Below are 23,670 nucleotides of genomic sequence, written 5' to 3'. Positions count from 1 at the left end.
TAATGCTAAGGAACCTTGCCACTGTGACAGGCTATGCTCAGCTTTTTCACTTACTGTTGTACATTCATCAATCAAACAGGATTCCAGGTAAGTAGCAGCAGAAAAGCACTATAAAAATTCAGGTTTGTGTTGTAAAACAAAAGTAGTTTACTAAAATTGTCAACTGGGAATCATCAAAACCCTTTAACAGCCCTGGTGAAAAATTACTATCCCTGATGCCAACTTGTAATGTCATCACAAAAGAATTAAGACGCAATAATATATTGAAGAAACAATACTAGACGCAACATTTTCAACACTCACAACACGCTGGAGGAACTCAGCAGGTCGGGCAGCATTCGTGGAAATGATCAGTCAACGTTTTGGGCTGGAACCCTTCGTCAGGACTGAAGAGTGAGGGGGCAGGGACCCTATAAAGAAGGTGGGGGGTGGGTGGGAAGGAGAAGGCTGGTAGTTTCCAGGTGAAAAACCAGTGAGGGGAAAGATAAAGGGGTGGGGGAGGGGCAGGAAAGGTGAAGAAGGAATAGGGGAAAACACAATGGGAAGTAGAAGGAGGCAGAACCATGAGGGAGATGATAGGCAGCTGGGGGAGGGGCAGAGTGAAACTGGGATAGGGGAAGGGAGGAGGAGGGAATTACCGGAAGTTGGAGAATTCTATGTTCATACCAAGGGGTTGGAGACTACCTAGACGGTTTATGAGGTGCTGCTCCTCCAACTTGAGTTTAGCCTCATCATGGCAGTAGAGGAGGCCATGTATGGACATATCTGAATGGGAATGTGAAACAGAGTTGAAGTGGGTGGCAACTGGGAGATCCTGTCTGTTGTGGCCGATGGAGCGGAGGTGCTCAACGAAGCGGTCCCCCAATCTGCGTCGGGTTTCACCGGTGTAGAGGAGGCCACACTGGGAATACTGGATGCAATAGACGACCCCAACAGACTCACAAGTGAAATGTTGCCTCATCTGGAAGGACTGTTTGGGGCCCTGAATGTTGGCAAGAGAGGATGTGTAGGGACAGGTGTAGCACTTACGCTTACAGGGATAAGTGCCTGGTGGGAGATCCGTGGGGAGGGATGTGTGGATCAGGGAGTCATGGAGGGACCGATCCCTGCGGAGGAAAGATGTGTTTAGTGGTGGGGTCTTGTTGAAGGTGGCAGAAGTTGCGGAGGATAATGTGCTGGATCAGAAGGCTGGTGGGGTGGTAGGTGAGGACAAGGGGAGCTCTGTCCCTGTTGTGGTGACGGGAGGATGGGGTGAGGGCCAAAGTGCGGGAAATGGAGGAGATGCGGGTGAGGGCATCATTGATGACAGCAGAAAGGAAACCAAGATCCATGAGGAAAGAGGACATTTGAGATGTCCTGGAATGGAAAGCCTCATCCTAGGAGCAGATGCGGTGGAGATGGAGGAACTGGGAATAGGGAATGGCATTTTTGCATGTGGCAGGGCTGGAAGAGGTATAGTCAATTGGGCTTGTAGAAGATGTCAGTGGACAGTCTGTCTCCAGAGCTGGAGACCGAGAGATCGAGAAAGGGGAGAGAAGTGTCCAAGATAACTGCCTATCACCTCCCTCATGGTTCCGCCTCCTTCTACTACCCGTTGTGTTTTCCCCTATTCCATCTTCACCTTTCCTGCCTATCCCCTCCCTGCTTCCCCTCCCCCACCCCTTGATCTTTCCTCTTACTGGTTTTTCACCTGAAACTTCCCAGCCTTCTCCCCCCTCCTTCTTTATAGGGTCCCTGCCCCTTCCCTCTTCAGTCCTGACGAAGGGTTCCGGCCCGAAACATTGACTGATCGTTTCCACGGATGTTGCCTGGCCTGCTGAGTTCCTCCAGCGTGTTGTGAGTGTCGCTTTGACCCCAGCATCTGCAGGGTATTTTGTGTTTACGGAACATTTTCAGGTTGAGACTTTCATGTGGAACAGCAGACTGACTCTCTAAGAAATTGTTACATTTGTTGCAAAATAGATATATTATGCGAATTTCCTATCCAATCAGGATCTCTGTAAGAATACAAACTTAAATACATAGACGACGGCAATACCATACCTAAAACACACTTGATACAGAATCACATTACATCCAGTGCAGACAAGTGTTCCATACCACCCGATAAATAGCGTCAGGATTAACCTGTACTACTAAGTGGAAATAGTTACATAAGTAAGTTAGGCATTTGTATGTTATGTATAGTTTATGTTAATTAATATGTAAGTTCTTGTTAGCTTATGTTTGTCATATCTGTAATACATTCTGCTGCTGCTGCTGCAAAAAGCTAATTATCATTGCATTTATACCCTGCATATGTTTGCCCATGACAATAAACTTGAACTTCAATGATGTAAAGTAAAAGTCACCAAACAAGCAAAGTACTAATTACATCTAAGAAGTTGTGTTGTTCCATTTCACTGGCTGGCTTGAACCATTAGCATTTTGTCTTCATCGTTATCAAATGGGAGGATGGTTGATAGAAACTAGCAGAGCATATCAGAAAGTTTCTACTTTCTGGTTCATACCCACAATATTGAGCATTAATAGGTCATTTGATTGTCATTCGGGGGCTTCAGGCTGTTCCTACTGAGTGAAATTGGAGCTCTTTTCTAGTCTTGTTTAGAGTGGGAAACTGAAAATAACCACCTGCAAATCCTTTAGTTGAAAAATGCATTAACCTTTAAAGGAAACAATTAATGACATGGAAGAATGGAAAACATACATTTTAAGGAGCTTCCATATATCTTGCTGTGATCTCCTTAAAACCTAAGTTATAAAATGCCTTTACAATTTAATTAAATATAAGTATCCATCCTATGTGCATTATGCTCAGCATCCTTCTTGAGGTGACCAAGTTTCCTCTGTGTGGGCAGGATTGAGTTTCTGCAGTGAATCCACCCACAAACCTTATCTTTCACCATGTCCTGTGTTGTATAATTGGCTATCATTTAAGGCTGGAGGTGAAGAGATATTATCTATATTAAATCTCTCTGCTGCCAATAGTCTGCCCATCAAACGAACCACAGCCTCTTTATTCACATCAGCTCATGTGATCTGCAGAAATTATAAAATAAGAACAATGCTACATGAATCATCAAGGGTTATCTTCAATCTGGCCGATGCAGCTACCAAGTCCTTGCCTGTTGTTACTTTGTATACTTCCAACTTCAATTACGTTAGAAATACAAATGAGTAAATGTCATCGGGCTTTCATCTGCTACCAAAAACCTCTATTGATTTGTGATACTTCACCAAATTCGAGTGAACATTTTCAGCCCTTTTCTCCACTGCTTATTTCAATTTAATCAGTTGGCAAACCTCAAGGCCATTGCCGTAGCTTGTTTCATCTTACCGGAGGTGGTCTTTCCATTGTTCCAGACGAGATTTTTGGCTTTGACTACGACCACTGTCAGCCGCTCTGCTGTGGGCAGGTAACTGAGTGAGAGCAGGATCTCTCCAACTGTATCGGTTGCCTGAAGAGACAAAGGTTTGGTCAGTGCATCACACAACAGCTTGACAAACCATAAAAGTTTCATGCTAGTTTCATGCAGCGGCAAAACCATTAAGAGTTCAATTTACTGTTACATTTCTGCAGCACTTATTTTGATAATTATTATATATCAGTAGTTATGACTATGAAATAGTGACATGCCTTAATTGTTAAAAAATTAAACTTCAATCCCTACGAGTATTAGCATAAAGTTATGTTGCAATTTACTTAATCATAATGCAGTTTGCCTCATCACTATTGAACACTTTTATTTGTCTTCACACTGGGAGTTACTGGCTGAAATATCTTCCAACATTTCCTCAAAAGATTTTCTTTTCTAAGTAGCCAGGGCAAGTTAGGAGCGATGAATAGAAAAATGATCGCGTTATAGGTATTTCACAGGGCACTGTAAAGAGTGAATTGAATTTTGAAACCAGCCTCTCTGCAGGCTCCAATAGAAAGAGCAAGGTGCCCTTGTTCTGTGCTTCCCTCACCTTATTGACATCCTGTAAATAAAGCCAGGCATTGAAGGGTCGATAGGTGAGGTCCAAATCTGATAGCTTGAGATCTGCCAAACCTGTGCTGATATTTCTTTCATCTTCATCAATTCCAAATACAGAAAACCGAAGACTGTTTTCCTCGAGAGCAGAGGGGTCCAACGGAATAGAGAATTTCTCGTCGAAGAACACAGAGAATGCATTCCTCTGAATCTGCACAAAACAAATGGAGTTGTTCCAGGTCACTCCTACTTGATCATCACTGGAAATCATGATCTAACCATTAATGGACCATCTCATCTCAGTGCCAGATCACCCCATATCATTGTGTAAATATTCACAAGCCTTGCCCCCACAGTATGTACAACACAGCAGTGATTATACAATGGTATTGTTACATTCCATTGTCATATCTGACCCCCATCCTTCTCCACTAATATAAACTTCACCAAAGAATTATTAGCCCCAAAATAGTGATTCCTGGGAATAAATTGAACTTGATTAGAATGTAAAAAGAGAAAACAGCCACCTGTGGCACTGACAGAAAACTTCCTGTTAGCGCCACAAACTAAGGCTTGTCAGATTCAAAGGTGAGAGATCAACTGGAAAATTCCTCGATGCATTGAAATAAACAATCATACTTCTCTTAGAGCAGTGCTATGGAACATTTTAAAATAGACTGCAAACATGGTTAGTTTACAAGGCTGTACTATGACCACAGTCAAGAACAATAACACTGCAATAATCTCAACTGTAACAATTTAAAGATATTTGTTGTAGACTGTTCCTTGTAATAAACTCCCTGATAAAGACTTCAAAGATAGACAGCATTATAATGTATGCATTACTAATGAGATATGAGCTGCAGGGCTACAGACCAGTTCCCCCACTGTCAAGCACTGTAACTGGCAACATCACTGAACTGCAGAGAGGAGAATGGCAGGGTGTGAGCCAATACAATCAGCACCCTAGGATGAAATCCAAGCTGCTCAGCTAGTTGCAGATAGCCAACTTAACACACATTAACATTATGACCCTCTTCGCTTAGACAATGGGCACAGCATATGCAGTGCCCTGTGTTCCTAGAGTACTTCTTGTCTCAAAGGGAGATTTGGAGGAGGAGGAGGAGGAGGAGAAATGAGGGTGAAATTTCTGATAGTTCTGGAGGGTACAAACAACAAGATATTTATCAGAAAATTTGTTTCATATTAATAAAGAAGTGAATATTACTCAGGGGAATACTCCATTCTTTGTCAAAATAGTGTTATACTCTTGAGAAGACAGATGGGACTTTGGACAAATATACTACTGAAAATTAGCTTATAAACTATGCATAAAATATGGCAAAAATAGCTTCTGATTCATAAGACTATAGACTTAGTGCATTATACTCGCTTCTGCAAAAACAGCTCAGATTCACAAAAGAAAATTACATTAGATACACATTTCATTCTTCATTCAGGTATTGTTACATTGAGCAGTTCAGATGGGAATGCTGACACCTACCCTGGCATTTGCTTCCTCAGCTACATCCTGTCATGTGAACTCAGCAGAGCAGTGATTCCACAGAAAAAAATTCCTTGATGGGCAAGCTCCATCTAGAAAGATACTTTATAATATGGTGCCAGTATTCAAGATAAAGCGGAAAGCAAGCAGCTTGAGTAGTCCGTGCCAACCTATAATAATGGCAGTATGTCACTTGATAATAGCAGCTTATTATTAAAGCTACCTCCTCAGCACTAGGCCACATTCTATTTCTGCTGGAGGTCCAGTGTGGATTGCTGCATTGTCTTTGTTTTGACCTCTAGAGGCACAGTTTGTTTTGTATGTAGCTCACTTCCTAAACGTGAGAATGAGGCTCATCAATCATGTCTTGCTGATGCTTGAGCGAAACCGTGATTAGTAAGTAAACTGCTTTATATATGATTTCCTGCACAGGTTAGCTTTGTGGGTTAATTTTGATTCAGTTGAAGCACATGGTGGGAAAACATTCATCTCCATCCGCTCTTCATTTGCCCTTGAAGCAGCATTATCTGTGAGTTTAACATTTTTGGTAATATTGGTAAACATTTGCCTGATGGCATGAACATCGATTTCTTGAACTTCTGGTAAGGGCCACCCCACCCCCCATCCCCTTTTCCCTCTCTCACCTTATCTCCTTGCCCGCACTCTCTGGTGCTCCTCATGCTTTTCTTTCTTCCATGGTCTTCTGTCCTCTCCTGTTAGATTCCCCCTTCTCCAGCTCTGTATCTCTTTCACCAATCAACTTTCCAGCTCCTTACTTCACCCCTCCCCTTTCAGCTTCACCTATCACCTTGTGTTTCTTCTTCTCCTCCCCCCACCTTCTAACTCTGTCTCCTCATCACTTTTTCACCAGTCCCGCTGAAGGGTCTCGGCCTGAAACGTCGACTGTTATGCTTTTCCATAAATGCTGCCTGGCCTGCTGAATTCCTCCAGCGTTTTGTGTGGGTTGCTTGGATATCCAGCATCTACAGATTTTCTCTTGTTTGTGATACATTTAGAAGATATGTTTTGAAGGAAATATTGTTTTTATCGTATATCAGTATTAAGATATTGTGCCATGATAAACTCTTGTATACATGGAAAGTTATGGAGTGATGAGTGTGTGTGTATTACCTTGGTTAACATGGACAGTATTAGTATATTCAGGTGCACAACAATTCTGTATTAAATTTAATACATATTTTACTTAACGTTCTGCAGTTTCACAGGAATTCTCATTTAGAACCCTGAAGAAAGCTTCCTTCTCGATTGGTTTGTGAGAAGCCATATTATGCTGTAGATACACACTGGGAAAGCAGTATTAAAAAGATAAGTCATCTTAAGAGGCATTGCCCATGGACTGGAGGTGCATCTGAATGCCATAGATGATAACATCGGTTTCTGACCTGAGAAAAATCAACTGCTGAGAGTAGGAAGTCAGGTCAGAATATGACTTATCAATCATGTCTTTGTGACACTCAAGCGAACCTCAATTAGCATAGCTGCAGCTGAAGTAGCAAGAATGAGAGCAGAATTTGCTGAACGCGAAGTTGAGATGTAAATGGAGAATTCTTGTACAGACATGGAGAGAACAGTGTAGAGGCTACATTAAGTGCAGTCAAGTAAGAATATGAAGTAGAGGCTAAGGTGTATGAAACAGCAGCTAACTTAGACAGGCTTGCTTTACTGTCACAATAACCAATGCATCTTACCAAAGAATATGTTGAGACACATTTTGGTTATAAAAAGACTCTAGCTTTTACAAGGAGAAGCCGTCAACACCACACAGTCAATATGCCTTTCAATAGCCCAGGTATTGACATTCAAGGCTTACATCAGCAAAGACCCACAATACCCCCTTCTCCAGTTCTATCACAGCAAAGACCTCAGTCAAGACTTGCTACTGATGCCAATCCCACCTGCACAGACACAGACAGTCTGAACTTCAGTCTGTCCCAGGATATTCATTTGGCAATCCGATCTCGGCAACGTTCAGGAGCCGCGGGTGCATTAGACTTGGCTTGGTATCTGGCTCATCAAGACACAGTCACAGCAGGAGTAAAAGTGTTCAACAACCAGCCTGCCAGCTATCCATCCTGGAAGTCAAGTTTTTGCAATGTTGTGGAAGAACTAAGTCTGAAACCAAACGAAGAGCTAACCTTTCTCTGTGAATAGCTTGTTGGTGAGATACTGCAACATGCAAGATGAGTTAGAGCAGTTCACATTAATAATCCAGCTACAGGTTCACAAATCCTGTGCCAGAGGCTGGACAAGTACTATGTCTCTCCAGAGACAATCAAAGAATCTCCCTTCAGCAGACTCGATAATTTTCCAAAGCTCTCACACAAAGAACTGTGGAAACTACTGGAGCTTGCAGAGCTGTTGTCGGAACTGCAAGCTGCAGAAAATGAGGGTTACCTAGTAAGGCTGAGTTTTAGGACACTGCAAGAAGAATAAACTATCTATTGGAGAAACTACTGAACAATACGCTAGAACAGTGGATAGCTGAAATGTTCAATTAAAAAATGAAGCATCATGCCCCCAATCCGCCATTTTAATTCTTTGTGGAGTTCTGCCACTTGTAGAAATGTGAAATTACCTTAATTTTATGCTCTCAACTTCTGGTAAAAGGAGGTCTTCAGAAAGAGCATGGAAAACTAAAACCCCTATCTTGGTCAGCAAAACTGAAGTAGAAAACTCCAACATGAACCCTGATAGGCATTGCCCTGTTCATAGGAAACCTCACCCCCTAAGGAAATACAGAGGATTCAGAGAAAAACCGCTCTCAGACCAGAGACACTTTCTAAAAAGCACTCAATATGTTTCAAATGGTGTGCTTCAACAGCACACCAGGCAAAAGACTGTAAAGCTATCATATGCACTGCACTGTATGCAACATTGACCAGCACATTTCAGCACTTCATATCACCATGGGCTACTAATGGTTCCAGTACACCCACAGCAGAGAACAGCAGGCAGCCAACTCAGCATCCATCAGATGTAGCTACTTCGTCATGCACAGAGATATGCAGGAAAGTCCTCTAAAGCAAATCCTTCTCTAAAATATGTCCCGTCAACATCTATCCGTAAGGACATCCTGAGCAAAGAATAAAGACATTTATGATATTTGATGATCGGAACAATGTGTAACTGGTAAAATCAACATTCCTTGACACATTCAGTACTCAAAGATCTACTTCCCCGTGCTCTCTAAAGACATGTTCTGGAACATCAGAAGTTGCTGAAGAAGAACCAATGGATTTGTTGTGGAGTCAATAGGAAGGGAGGTCTGCTTACCCTTGGCAACCAACAATGCAACCATATTCCCAACTACAGGGATGGAATTCCAGCTCTGAAGTTGCATGTAGTCCGTCACATCTTAAGGCCATAGCTGAGAAGCTCCCCCCACTTGAATCTTCTGCTGAGATTTTCCTGCTGTTTGGCAAAGGCACCATCCGTGCACATAAGTTATGTGAGCAGTGCATTCGTTAGCACAATTCGCCTTATGCCCAACAAAAGGACCTGGGTTGGATCATAGTGGGTGAAATCTGCATCAGTGGAGCTCATCAGTCCACTGTCAGCACAGTTAGGACTAAGGTGCCCACATCATTTCAGACCCTGTGAGAGTAGAATCTATATGAAAGAGAAGATTGCTGGTAAGCAAACCATGCACGCTGACGTACTTACCTTGCTCAACCTTTGCTTTATGCAAGTTGGTCTTCTGTCACTCGGAAGATGATTATAAGCTGACACCTTACATCAAATCATGAACAAAGAGTTTAGCAAAGACGAGTCGAACAGTTGGGTAGCTCCCCTTCCTTTCCGGTCTCGATGACAACTCCTATCAAGCAACAGAGAGCAGGTCCCTAGTCGACTCAAGTCCCTCATTCATACATTAAGAAGGAAAACAGAAATGAAAGATCATTACTTCGAGTTCATAGAGAGAATCTTCAGGAACAATCATGCTGAATTAGCTCCTTCACCTAATCCCAACTAAAGAACTTGTATTTGCCCAACTTCGATGATAATCACCCCCAGAAGCATGGGCAAATATGAATTGTCTTCGATTTAAGTGTGAAGTTCAAAGGCATATCACTGAACAATGCGCTCTTGTGGGGTCCAGACCTCATAAACCCTCTGCTTGGGGTCCTTATGAGCTCCAGAACTGAGTCTGATGCAGTCATGGCAGACAAATGTTGCAGTTTCCTAGTGAGAGAGGATCATCAGGACTACCTCAGGCTCTTAAGGTTTTGTGACCACCAATGGATAATGAGACCCTGGAGTACTGCATGAGAGTTCAACTGTCCCCTGCCAGCTGTGACAATCAATGGCCTTAAGTGGACAGTTATTGAGGGAGAGAAGGAATTCGGGGCTGAAGCACGGCAGTAAATAGAAAGATATTTCTATGTTGGTGATGGTCTTATAATCATTTTCTAGTGCAGTCAGCATGCTGAAAGCAGTGCAAGACGTGTTGGCATAGTCTAATCTCAGACTACATAAGATCACCTCCAGCAGTGCTGAGGTAATGAAATGTTTCCCATTTGAAGTTCTGGCTAAAGGTCTACAGAATCTTGAACTTGGACTGGACCTTCCTCCTATTCAGTGCAGTCTGGGCCTTGGATACGACCTTGTTACCAACACCCTTATTTTCCGGTTCGCTGATACCAAAAGACTCTTCACACATGGTAGCGTGCTATCAACCATCAACAGTCTATTTGGCCCTTTTGGATTTGCTGCTCCAGTTGGTATCCAAGGACTTTACTTTATACTTTATTGTCGCCAAACAATTGATACTAGAGTGTACAATCATCACAGCGATATTTGATTCTGCGCTTCGCGCTCATAGACGCTTCATGTTAAGAGAGTTGACCTAGAATACTGTGGGTGGGAGAAACATGAGCATTGGCAGCAAAGGTGTTCTTCACTTCAGGATCTTAAAGGCTCTCAAAGAGGATAAAAAGAAGTCTTTATATCAGAATCATAATCAGGTTTAATATCACCAGCAGTTGTCATGAAATGTGTTAACTTTGCGGCAGTAGTACTATGCGATACACGATACATATAGGAAAAAAACTGAATAACAGTAAGTAAAAATTGTATATGTGTATTAAATAGTTAAGTTAAAATTAGTCTTGCAAAAACAGAAAATAAATTTTAAAACAACGTAGCGAGGTAGTGTTCGTGGATTCAATGTCCATTCAGAAATCGGATGGCAGAGGGGAAGAAGCTGTTCCTGAATCACTGAGTGTGTGCCTTCAGGCTTCTGTACCTCCTACCTGATGGGAACAATGAGAAGAGGGCATGTCCTGTGTGGCGGGGGTCCTTAATGATGGATGTCACCTTCCTGAGTCACTGCTCCTTGAAGATGTCTTGGATACTACAGAGCTAGTATCCATGATGGAGCTGACTGATTTTCCAACTTTCTGCAACTTACTTTGATCCTGTGCAGTAGCCCCCCCGGGCCCCCCTCCCCCATTCCAGATGGTGTTGCAGCCAGTCAGAATGTTCTCCATGGTATATCTGTGGAAGTTTTCGAGTGTTTTAGGCGACAAAGCAAATATCCTCAATCTCCTGATGGAATATAGCTGCTGTCTTTCCTTCTTTATAGCTGCAGCATTATGGTGCAACCAGGTTATGTCCTCAGAGATATTGACACCCATGAACTTGAAATTGCTCACTCTCTCCACTTCTGATTCCTCTATGAGGATTGATTCGTATTTCCTCATTCTACCCTTTCTGAAGTCCACAATCAGATCTTTGGTCTCATTAACGTTGAATACAAGGTTGTTGCTACGACACCACTTAACTAGCTGGTGTACCTTGCTCCTGTGCGTCCTCCCGTTGCCATCTGAGTTTCTGCCAACAATGGTTGAATTATCAGCAAGTTTATATTCTGTGATGCATCAGCTAAAGCTATTGCTGCTGTTGCATACCTGAAGGTCACAGGTGCTGTTAGATATAGTGAAGTTGAATTCATCCTGGGCAAGGCAAAGCTTGCTCCCGAACCAGATCTCAGCATACCAAGTCTTGAACTCAATACAGCTGTTCTAGCAGTTGAGATGGCAGAAATAATAACTGAGGAGGTGGACACAGAATTAGATGATATAAAGATTTTTACTGACACCAAGGTTGTGCTCGGTTATATACATAATGAAACAAAGAGGTTCTATGTTTATGTACTTAATAGAGTCCAGCTTATGGGGCGATCAACACAAGAGAGCGAATGGAACTAGGTTCCTACTGATCTCAACCTGAGAGAGCGTGTTGCAAGAGGGCACCCGGCGAATCAGATCACCCTCTCCTCATGGTTAACTGGCCCAGCGTTTCTTCCTGATCCCCACCAGAAATATCATCAGGTCTGGCACTTTCAAAGTGTGAATGGCTGAAGACTGTGTAGTAAGACTGTTTCTAAGACCAGTCTCTGAGAGTGCCAAAGACTTAATGAAATGTACATTTGACGTTTAGTTTCAGTTTGACATCCTATGGGTGCCAGGTGGGGACTGTTCTGGCCTCTAGAGGTATAGTTTATTTTGTGTGAACCTCACTTCCTGTACATCAGCTGTTTTTTTATATATCATTTTCTCTGTGAGTTAGTTCTGTGGGTCAATTTTGATTCAGATGAAACACATGTTGGGAAGACATTCATCTCCATCCACTCCTGATCCAACATGGTGGCACACTCAAACAAAGTAGCCACTCCGGCCCAATCAAAGGTGTCTTTGTTCATCTTGTATGTCCTTTTAACAATCGCAAGTCACTGCTGTATACTAGCGATCTCAAATACTGCAGGACTATCCCATCAGTAAGTTGCTCGATAGCAATCGAGCTGGACTTATTGCGCCCTATTGTTGTGTTGTCACCTGGAATCGTTGTGTACCATTGGACGGAGCACAGTGTAAGTGAATGTCTTGGATGTTTTTATTGTGATTGCAAGACCCTGTTGGGCGTTGGTAATGTAGAATACCACAAGTCCAGTTCACTGGTTCATTGGCAAGACCGATGGCGGGGAAGCTGCATGACCTCAGTTGTGGTGAGCACTAGGCCGCGAGCCACGCGGTTGCCAGATGCAGCCAACCAGAAGAGATGCCGAGGGGGAGCTCCTACGGAATGCACTGGAACTGTACTTGGGTGGTGGGCTGTCCTCTCCCGTCAGTGCTGCCCTCTAGTGTTCACCCAGAGCTGACCTCTAATGTTCGCTCGGTGGAATAACAAGCTGAACCAGGACAACTTACCATTGATTCCACAGTCATGCCAGTCAGGGACTTGGGCTATATTACTGCGTGTTTTTTTTTTCTTCTTTGTGACTACATGTTTTTCTGAAATCGTAACCATATCTTCTATTTGTGCTATTTGTTGTTGATAATCTGTTTTTCACCTTGGCCCCAGAGGAATGCTGTTTTGTTTGACTATATTCATGTAAGGTTGAATAATAATTAAACTTGAACTTGAGCTTTAAATCTTTATTTGTCCCTTGAAACAGCAATATTTGTGAGTCATAAGATTTTGGTAATATTAATAACTTCTAATAGATATACTTTGAAGGAAATATGTTTATCATTTATCACTATTAAGATATCATTGCACCATGAATTTTCTTCTGCTTACACAGCATATTTATGGAGTATTGTGCATGTGTATTACCTTGTTTAACACTGATTGTGAGAATATTCAACAGCATTGGTATATTCAGGTGTGCAACGATTCTGTATTGAACTTAATACATATTTTACTTAACTTCCTGCAGTTTCACAAGTAAGAATTCTTATTAAGAACCCTGAAGGGCGTTTCTGTCTCAGGTGATTTTTGAGAAGTGTTTAACTCACTGCATAGCAGTGTAGATATGCACTATGAGGGCAATACAGTCTTCATATCACTCTGTTACCAAAACAATGCATCCTGCTTATACCCAATGTTATTAAAACCCTGCTCTTTAGGTTTTAATGGAATCACAAACATTATTTAACAGGAATCTAATTATGAAAATTACAAACATCCTGAATGTTTTAAATAATGGTGCAAGCCTTTCTCTCATGCTTTCATTTGGTGATAGTTAATTACTGTAAAATGCTATTTTCCCTTTATTACACTTTATCAAATATAAGAGAGATCTAGAAGGGGACCACATCCCCACCAATAGTTTGGATTTATAAATTTTCTTGGGCATCGCAAAATATCACCGGAAGCCCATTATAATTATATTTTTGTTCAAGCTGCAAATATTTCATTGGTACTCAGACATGATTTTGCACACACCTCAGCCAGTTTTAAATGACTTTCTTTGTGATTGTGTTTACATAATGGAGATCACCAGTTTCAGTATTGCACAAGAGATTAACTGGACGTACGTTAATTCATTCTATTTCATTCTGAATCCAGTTGTACCAGCCTGCTTCCTTGAATGCCTTTAGAAGTATTTCCTTTATATATCACTCAATCCAAAATAGGAATCAGGCTATTGTTCAGCTGAGCAGCATTGGGTCAAATAGTCATACCTTGTGTTCACATTCATCCGAGGAAAATGATGCAGTTGAACAGGTTCACTATTACGACATGCAGTTGAGTAGATAGCGGTGCAGTATTGTGATGACTTAATGCACGATGCTGGGCAAGAGTGTGATTTCATTTTCAATCTATTGTGCCACGTTTCCTAAAAAACTGAAAACTGTAGATGTTGGAAATCTCAAATAAGAAAAGAAAATGCTGGAAACTCTCAGCATGTCAGGCAGCACATTACAAATTGACCAGCTGAGTTTTGCAGTATTTTCCCTTGACTTCTTCCCTGTCTTGTAGTGGAATCCAGGATTCTCCATTCTGAAGAAATAGACTCAATAATAATTGGCATTGACATCGCAAAGATTTGGGCTGTAAAGCTGCAAAGCACAACACTTGGTTACCACTTCCACTGATATTCACAATAGACTATTCTGTTCCTCAGGGTTCTTGCCACTCTAAGTTATTATTCATTTGGAAAACATCACACTAACTAAGATATCCTATTACATAGCAGTCTTCAATCTAGCATACAGCCTAATGCACTTCCAATTTCCGTTTTATTACATTGAATAGCGATTTCCTTCAAGCACAGCATGACCACTCCACTAATTACAAAGAGAAGGATCCTTTCCATGGACTGTCATTTACCACATATTACTGAGGAGAATTTCCTGCATCCATAACATTTTGTTTAATAGCTAGAAGCCTACGTCTGGGTGTGACTTGGCATCAGGGGCCTCATCAACTTGATAAAATGGAGATGCCCTCATTGGCAATTAAAAAGGAATATTCCTTTGAGGAGAATCAATTTTTATGTGAAACGCATACATAGTCCTGCATATTAGAAGAAATTATGCATGTTGTATCTTGCAATAGCTGAATGGAAAATAGACACACTTAACCTGCCAATTAAATAGGAGTTAATTGACACCAAGAATACATTCCCACTTAAAAAATATTCAGTGCTATATCTATCAGACAACTAATTTGGAATTTGTATCATGGTGTTAATCAATGATTAAAACCCTTGTTTGCCATAGATTCTTCTTGCACTGATGACAATGTTCAAGTGTGTGAGCATTCACACTTTGCCTGCAAACTCCAATGTAGACTCGAATTCTGATACCACCAACTGTTAGCTTCATTTCTAATTAAAATCTAACACTAATGTTGCTAAACTAGCCTCATTATTTCCTTTCTGTCTCTTCCTGGAGATTTCATGAAGGTTTGGGGTGGGGTCAGATGGAGGGTTTTGACAGAAGCAAAGACAATATGGCCTTTTGCAATTCTTTTTGTGGCATCAGAACATAGCGATAGGCATCTAAATTCATTTTGTGTCTGGCTCAGACCATCTCCAAAACTAAGACCCTACTACATCAAAGTTCAAAGTTCAAAGTAATTTATTATCAAAGTACATACATTTTATGTCACCATATAGAACCCTGAGATTCATTTTCTTGTGGGCATACACAATGAATCCAGAGCAGAATAATAACCATAATAGAACCAATGAAGGACTTCACCAACTTGGGTGTTCAACTAGTGAGCAATGGACAACAAACCATAAATATAAAAAAAATAAATAAGCAATAAACATCAGGAGCATGAGATGAAGAGTCCATGTACATGAGTCCATAGGCTGTGTGAACATCTCAATGATAGGGTGAGTGAAGTTGAGGAAAATTATCTCCTTTGGTTCAAGAGTCTGATAGTTGAAGGATAATAACTGTTCCTGAACCTGATGGTGGGAATCCTGAGGCACCTGTACCTTCTTCCTGATGGCAGCAGCAAGAAGAGAGCATGACCTGGGTGGTGGGGGTCCCTGACGATGGATGTTACTTTCCTGCGACAATGCTTCGTGTAGAAGTGAGCCAGGGTGGGGAGGGCTTTACCTATGGTAGATTAGGCTGTACTCACTACTTTTTTAAGGATTTTTCTATTCAAAGACACTGGTGTTTCCATACCCTTCTTGGATGGAGCCAGTCAATACACTCTCCACGACACATCTATAAAAGTTTGTCAAAGTTTTAGATGCAGGTCAAATCTATGCAAACTCCTAAGGAAGTAGGAGTTGTGCTTTCTTTGTAATTGTACTCACATTCTGGGCCCAGGACAGCTCCTCTAAAATGATAACACTGAGGAATTTAAAGTTGATGACCCTTATGATCTTCCAATAAGGCCTGGCTAATGGACCTCTGGTTTCTTCCTCCTGTAGTCAATAATCAGCTCCTTGGTCGTGATGACATTGAGTAAGTGGTTGATGTTATGGCACCACTCAGCCAGATTTTCAAACTCCCTTCTTCTATATGCTGATTTGTCAGCAAACTTGAATATGGCATTGGAGTTGTGCTTATCCAGACAGTCATAGGTGTGAAATTGAGTAGAGCAGGGGTGTAAGCACACAGCCTTGTGGTGCACCTGTGCTGACGGTGATTGTGGAGGAGATGGTGTTGCCATTTCAAACTGACTGGGGTCTGCAAGTAAGGAAATTAAGGATTTAATTGAACAATGAGGTATTGAGGCCAAGGTCTTGAAACTCATGGATTAGTTTTGAGAGGATGATGGTATTGAATGCTGAGCTGTAGTTGACATAGAACATCCTGATGTATTCATATTTGCTGTCCAGATGTTCCAACCAATGAGATAGCATCTATTGCTCTGGTAGGTAAATTGGAGCAGATCTAAGTTGCTTCTCAGGCAGGAGCAGATATGTTTCATCACCAACCTCTCATCACTTCATCACAAGTGCGACAGGACGATAGTCATTGAAGCAAGTTACCACATTCTTCTTACGCACCGGTATAATTGAAACTAGTATTATTCTGAGGAATTCTTCAGAACTGATACTTTAAAATAGTGGCATGAAAACACAAAAGCTTCAAAAGCAACATACTGTGAATTTCAGAAATCTGAAATAAAATGTTGTAAGTATTTACTGGGTCATGCAACAAACTGAGAAATAGTTAATATTGCAAATGATTGATTTATCATCAGATCATTATTAAATCCAAAGGATTATTACATCATCCCTGTCCTAGCACTCAATTCATCCATAACTTATAAGGCCATAAGAGATAGGCCATTCAGCCCATCAAGCCTTCTCTGCCATTTCATCATGACTGATCCCAGATCCCATTCAACCCCATACCTTGATGCCTTGATGTTTATCTTTTTCTCAGACTCATGTGGATTTGTGTAGTGTTTCTCATACTGAGATCAAACATACAGTATATGGTTTGTTCTTTCTTTGCTGCTTTCTTCAATACTGGCTGCTGTGTTCATTCTGCTTTTGTTCATCTGACCTCTGTCTCTCCATTTTTTTCTCCTCTTCTATTCAAAGATCAGTGAAGCTATCCAAGTAATTTTAACTCATCGATCCAGAGACACCCCTGGATATAGTTCTTTATATTATTTCAGGGTTGCTGCTTCTACCTGGGTATCTAGGAATCCTTTCCCAAACCGCCATCTTGATGCACTCCACAGGATTTCATTCCACTTTTAATTTTGATTTTGTACAATGATGTGGCCAAGCACTAATGAATTAACCACCTGGTTCACAGTTTGTGCATTTCTCATTTCTGCCAGGCAGAAATCTCTACTTTTCTGCCTATTCCCCTTAATTCTTGACTGCTTATAGACCAAGATCTGCCCATCTCGGACATGAATTTGGAGGCCCTTTGTCAATTAGTGTTGACCATGGATGTTGCGTCTATTGTTGGTGCAGCACCATGAGTAGATATGTAAGCTAGTACACAACAGAAGTTTGGGATCAGAGTTTTTCTTCTCCTAGATGAGCTGCCATGACTGATATGCTCCGTCTGCCTGGAGTGACTCGTTTTTAAGCACCAATAAATTGTCTTTGCCCCTTCTCCTGTGAATGGAAATGGTTTCACTGGGCTTCATCACTAAGTCACATGTGGAGGCCAGGAGCTAGATGGTTGTCAGAGGCTATTTGAGGTTCATACCGTTGGAAGCATTTATTAGGTAGTGGGAGTTTATCCCCACTAACGCCATCCCCCAACTCCCAGCTATGACAACCTTAAGAAATCTAGGCATTAGTGAATGTATATATTTATATACACATATACATACACACACAAAACATATATAGCTTCCATTGCTCTCAACACTATCCACTGGCACCTCAAGTCTGTATATCCAAACATAAAAATAGAAATTCAACCAGCTTACCCGAGAAATTCCGACAATCTGTTCATCTGGCAACAAACTGATGCGCACGAAGCAAGATTCAAAATTGGCATCTTCTTTTTCTAGCAAATCCTTCCCTTGCACCAGAGTGACATGCATGGTGTTTGAGTTCACGTCGTACTCCAAGTACATCTCAATCTGGCCGACAGTGAAATCATGGCCAAAGTTGTTACCAATCGAAGATATGGAACTCAGAGAGTCCGTAGACACAGATTTCTTCATGGATCCATAAGATGTCATCTCTACATCCCTTGTCATTAGCTCCAGAGTCCCAAGCTCATTGATGCTTTCATAGGCTTCATCTATCCTGAGGCTTGAGTGCTGGCTGGGGAAATTTTTCTCTGTTGGCTTTTTATAACTTGAAGCTGCTGTTCTCTGAGGAAAGAAGGAAAAATAAAAGAGTCAGTCAGCAACAGTGCTGAGGCATGCTTCTATTTATGGTTCAAGGTAAGCAATTTTTATCCACGTCAGACTGCACATCCTGATGTTGGCTTAATGGATCAGATTGCAGCATTCCAAAGCCATAACTAACAGCAGTGAGTCGTTGACTGCTGAAGCAATGTGCCTTTGCAACAATGGTGTTCACTGTAGATAAAGGCTCAGCATCAAATACATTTTAAATGGATTAATCCCTTGCATGTCTGAATGTTAGCTCCATCAGACTAATTTTGTAAATGGTAGTCCCTTTCACCCTTTGCACAAACACTCTTTTGTAACTGTGGTAAACCATGTATATATGTTGTAACTGGGTTACCTGTCTGGACACACCCCTCTGCTGACTGCCCCTGTGGCTCCTCCCACAGAGTCCTGTATAAAGGTGTTCGTCTTGCCCCTCCCCCTCAGTCCGGGGGCAGACACTCACTGTGGAGGTCGTATTGTACAGCGAATAAAAGCCTTTCAGTATTTTTACCAAACCTCAGTCTTTTGGAGTAATTGAAGGTGCTTCAATTTTATTCGCTGTACATTTTAAAACATGGAACAGGCCCTGAGACCAGAAAAATTAGACCTCCATCCGCAAATGCCTGACGCTGGAAACGCTTTTGAACTCTGGCTGGCCTGCTTCAAAGCGTATCTAGAGGAGATTAAAGCGACCGACCCCGTAGCGAAGCGCAGAGTTCTACTCTCCAGGGTCAGTCCACGGGTCTATTCGCTGATCAGAGACCAGCCGAACTACAACAGCGCAATGAACGCACTCAAAAGACAATACCTGCGGCCGATAAACAGCGTCTATGCTCGGCACCGTTTAGCGACATGGCAACAACGGTCCGGGGAATCGAGTGCTGAGTTTGTCCGGGCCCTACAGACACTCGTGCGGGTCTGCAATTGCCAGGAGCTGACGGCGGCGCAGCATGCAGAACTCCTAGTGAGAGACGCCTTCGTCACGGGGACCAGGTCAGTGTATGTGCGCCAGCGGCTGTTGGAAAAAGCCGATCTTACCCTAAGTTCGGCGATCGAGCTGGCTGATACGTTGGAGGCCGCTCTGCGTAACTCCGAGGCTCTCCAGGCACGCGATCCCCCGATGGCCTTGTGGGTGCTGCAGACCCCGCAACTCGCCGGCGAATCGACCTCGGCTGCCGCCAGTCGTGAGTCCGCGAAGTGCTACTTCTGCGGACTGGAGAAGCACCCCCGGAAACGCTGCCCGGCCTGACAAGCTACCTGCTCCAGCTGTGGAAAGAAGGGCCACTTCGCCAAGGTCTGTAAGTCAAAACCACGAGTGGGATCGAGCAGCGCCGCGTGCGAGACGTGGGGGTCGCCATCTTCCCTGCACACTGCCACCACGTGCAAGACATGGGGGCCGCCATCTTCCCTGCCGCCACCTTCCCTGCACACTGCCACCATGTGTGAGACGTGGGGGTCGCCATCTTGCCTGCCGCCATCTTCCCTGCATGCCACCACCACGTGTGAGACATGGGGGCGGCCATCTTGGTCGGCGCCACCTCCCACCGCCTACGACCAACGGGTGCTCACAGGGCACCTCACCACGCCGGACTAAGACAGCGACCCCACCCTGGCTTCCGTGACCCTCGACCAAAGCGCTCCCCACCAGCTCACAAGGTCAATGATGGACATCCTGGTGGAGGGGCACAGGACAAGCTGCCTGTTTGACACAGGCAGCACGGAGAGTTTTATCCACCCGGCCACGGTGCAGCATTGCGGACTCGTGATATGGCCGGTAAGTCGGAGGGTCACCATGGCCTCCAGGTCGCATACAACAGACATCCGGAGGGGGTTGTGTAGCGACACTAGTGGTGCAGGGCACAGAATATCGGGACTTTACGTTACTGGTCTTGCCTCAACTGTGTGCCCCTGTGCTGTTGGGGTTGGACTTCCAGAGCCACCTGAAAAGCATGATAATGAAGTATGATGGGCCCCTCCCGCCAATTACTGTCATAAATCCCCTGTTTTGTAGAGATATGTCACGTACCCCGCTACTGACCACACACACACACACACACACACCGACCCGCACATCCCACCCAACATCATGCCAACTGCCACACTACCGACACCACTTGCGGCCTCTCCACCCTCAGGATCCCTCCCCCACCACTGTTCACCAACCTGACCCCCGACTGTAAACCTGTGGCAACTAAAAGCAGGAGGTACAGCGCGGGGGACAGAGCTTTCATTAAGTCGGAGGTGCAGCGGCTGCTCAGGGAGGGGATCATTGAGGCAAGCACAAGTCCTTGGAGGGCGCAGGTGGTCGTTGTTCGGAACAGGGAGAAGAATAGGATGGTCATGGACTATAGCCAGACCATCAATAGGTTCACGCAGCTCGACGCGTACCCTCTACCCTGCATCGCGGATATGGTCAATCAGATAGCACAGTATAAGGTGTACTCGACCATAGACCTAAAATCCGCTTACCATCAGCTCCCCATCCGCCGGGAGGACCGCCCTTACACTGCCTTCGAGGCGGATGACAGGCTTTATCAATTCCTGCGCGTCCACTTTGGCGTCACGAATGGTGTATCTGTCTTCCAGAGGGCAATGGACCGGATGGTGGACCAGTGCCAACTGAAGGCCACGTTCCCATATCTGGATAACATCACCATCTGCCGTCACGACCAGCAGGATCACGACAACAACCTCCAAAAATTTCTCCAAGCGGCCAAATCTTTCAACCTCACCTATAACAAAGACAAGTGTGTATTTGGGACCACCCGACTTGCTATCCTTGGGTGTGTCGTGGAGAATGGAGTCATTGGCCCTGACCCCGACCGTATGCGCCCCTTGTTGGAACTCCCTCTTCCCAATACCCTCAGAGCCCTCAAAAGGTGCCTGGGCTTCTTTTCATATTACGCCCAATGGGTCTCTAACTATGCAGACAAGGCCCGCCCCCTGGTCAAGTCCACCACATTCCCCCTCTCTGCCGAGGACCACACGGCCTTCAACCGCATAAAAGGGGACATTGCCAAAGCAGCAATGCATGCGGTGGATGAGGCCATTCTCTTCCAAGTAGAGAGTGACGCCTCCGACTTTGCGCTGGCTGCTACCCTCAACCAGGCAGGAAGACCAGTGGCGTTCTTCTCCCGTACCCTTCAAGGCCCTGAAATTCGGCACTCTGCGGTAGAGAAAGAGGCCCAGGCCATAGTGGAAGCTATAAGGCACTGGAGGCACTATCTTGCCGGCAAAAGGTTCACCCTGCTAACTGACCAGCTCTCAGTCGCATTCATGTTTAATAATCAGCAGCGGAGCAAAATCAAAAATGATAAAATTCTGAGGTTGAGAATCGAACTCTCCACCTACAACTATGACATCATGTACAGGCCTCGGAGCTCAACGAGCCCTCCGATGCCCTATCCTGGGGAACATGCGCCAGCGTGCAGATCGACCGGCTATACGCCCTACATGTAGACCTTTGCCACCTGGGAGTCACCCGGCTTTTCCACTTCGTGAAAGCCCGGAACCTGCCTTACTCCCTTGAAGAGATCAGGATGATGACCAGGGACTGCCAAGTCTGCGCAGAGTGCAAACCGCACTTCTACCGACCCGAAAAGGCACAACTAATCAAGGCCACCCGCCCCTTTGAGCGACTGAGTGTTGACTTTAAGGGCCCCCTTCCCTCCACCGACCGCAACGTGTACTTTCTTAACATAATTGACGAGTACTCGCGGTTCCCCTTCGCCATCCCCTGCCCCGACACCACTACCACGTCAGTTATAAAAGCCCTGCGCAAGCTCTTCACTCTGTTCGGATACCCATGCTATATCCACAGTGACAGAGGGTCCTCGTTTATGAGTGACGAGCTGCGCCAATATCTACTGGCTAGGGGAATTGCAACCAGTAGGACCACGAGCAATAATCCCCGGGGGAATGGACAGGTAGAGAAGGAGAATGGCACAGTGTGGAAAGCCACACTCTTCCCGAGGCACTCCACTCCATCCGCTCCCTGTTATGCACAGCCGCCAATGCCACCCCTCATGAGCGGCTCTTTCCTTTTCCCAGAAAATCGACCACTGGAACCACCCTACCAACTTGGCTGACGTCCCCGGGACCAGTGCTGCTCCGGAAACATGCAAGGAGCAATAAATGCTCCCCGATAGTCGAGAGGGTTCACTTACTTCATGCGAACCCCCAGTATGCCTATGTGGTTTTACCTGATGGGCGGGAGGACACGGTCTCCATCCGTGACCTGGCGCCCGCAGGAGCTCCGGGCCCCTACCCTGAACACTCCGTGGTGACTATTGACCCCGTACCCACCAGTATATGTACCTACGAGCCACCGTGCACCCCAAACCCTATACAGATACCACACGACACTCCCATACCAGGCGCGACGCACACGCACGAGGGATTACCAACGCCTAACGTGCTGGCACCTGAAGTCAGACCGGAGCCAGCACAACCGCCATCGCCGGTGCAATCACCGCCGGTGCTACGTAGATCACAGCGACGGACTCGACTGCCTGATAGACTTAACCTGTAAATATACTTGTAAATATTGTCAGTCACTTCACCCCACGGGACTCTTTTTTAAAAAAAGGAGGGGTAAATGTGGTAAACCATGTATATATGTTGTAACTCGGTTACCTGTCTGGACACACCCCTCTGCTGACTGCCCCTGTGGCTCCTCCCACAGAGTCCTGTATAAAGGTGTTCGCCTTGCCCCTCCCCCTCAGTCCGGGGGCAGACACTCACTGTGGAGGTTGTATTGTACAGCGAATAAAAGCCTTTCAGTATTTTACCAAACCGCAGTCTTTTGGAGTAATTGAAGGTGCTTCAGTAACTTCAGCTCAAAGGGAAAAAAATGATAGAAAATATTTCAGTAAACGACAGAAATTTTTATCCAAAGTGTGATCTGTCTGATTGTGAAGAGAGTCACACATACTGAATTTGGATAGCTGGTGCCCACCAGGGAGGTGTGAGGAGGTTAGTGAGTAAGGCATTTTCATGGACCAGGTTTGCACTATTCAGATGAACAAAACCATAAATCAGGCATCATCTTAGCACATAAATAACTGTGAAATGACCCAGTGTCTAGGACTCCCA

The 23,670-nt window shown here is 44.2% G+C and overlaps 1 protein-coding gene across 3 annotated transcripts in view; it reads right to left on the bottom strand.

Moving 5' to 3' along the window:
* syt12 (synaptotagmin XII) overlaps positions 1-23,670 on the bottom strand; it is a 262,160-nt gene that overhangs the window by 23,306 nt on the left and 215,184 nt on the right. For all 3 annotated transcript variants that reach the window (XM_072273117.1, XM_072273118.1, XM_072273116.1), the window contains exons 4-6: positions 18,160-18,552; positions 3,970-4,185; positions 3,338-3,458 (exon numbers count right to left, since the gene is read on the bottom strand). In XM_072273117.1, the coding sequence (XP_072129218.1) occupies positions 3,338-3,458; positions 3,970-4,185; positions 18,160-18,552 (730 nt within the window). The remainder of the gene's footprint in view (positions 1-3,337; positions 3,459-3,969; positions 4,186-18,159; positions 18,553-23,670) is intronic.

Source organism: Mobula birostris, chromosome 11, assembly GCF_030028105.1.
Source record: "Mobula birostris isolate sMobBir1 chromosome 11, sMobBir1.hap1, whole genome shotgun sequence".
Classification (NCBI taxonomy): Eukaryota; Metazoa; Chordata; class Chondrichthyes; order Myliobatiformes; family Myliobatidae; genus Mobula; species Mobula birostris.
This window is presented reverse-complemented; position numbering and strand designations above follow the sequence as displayed.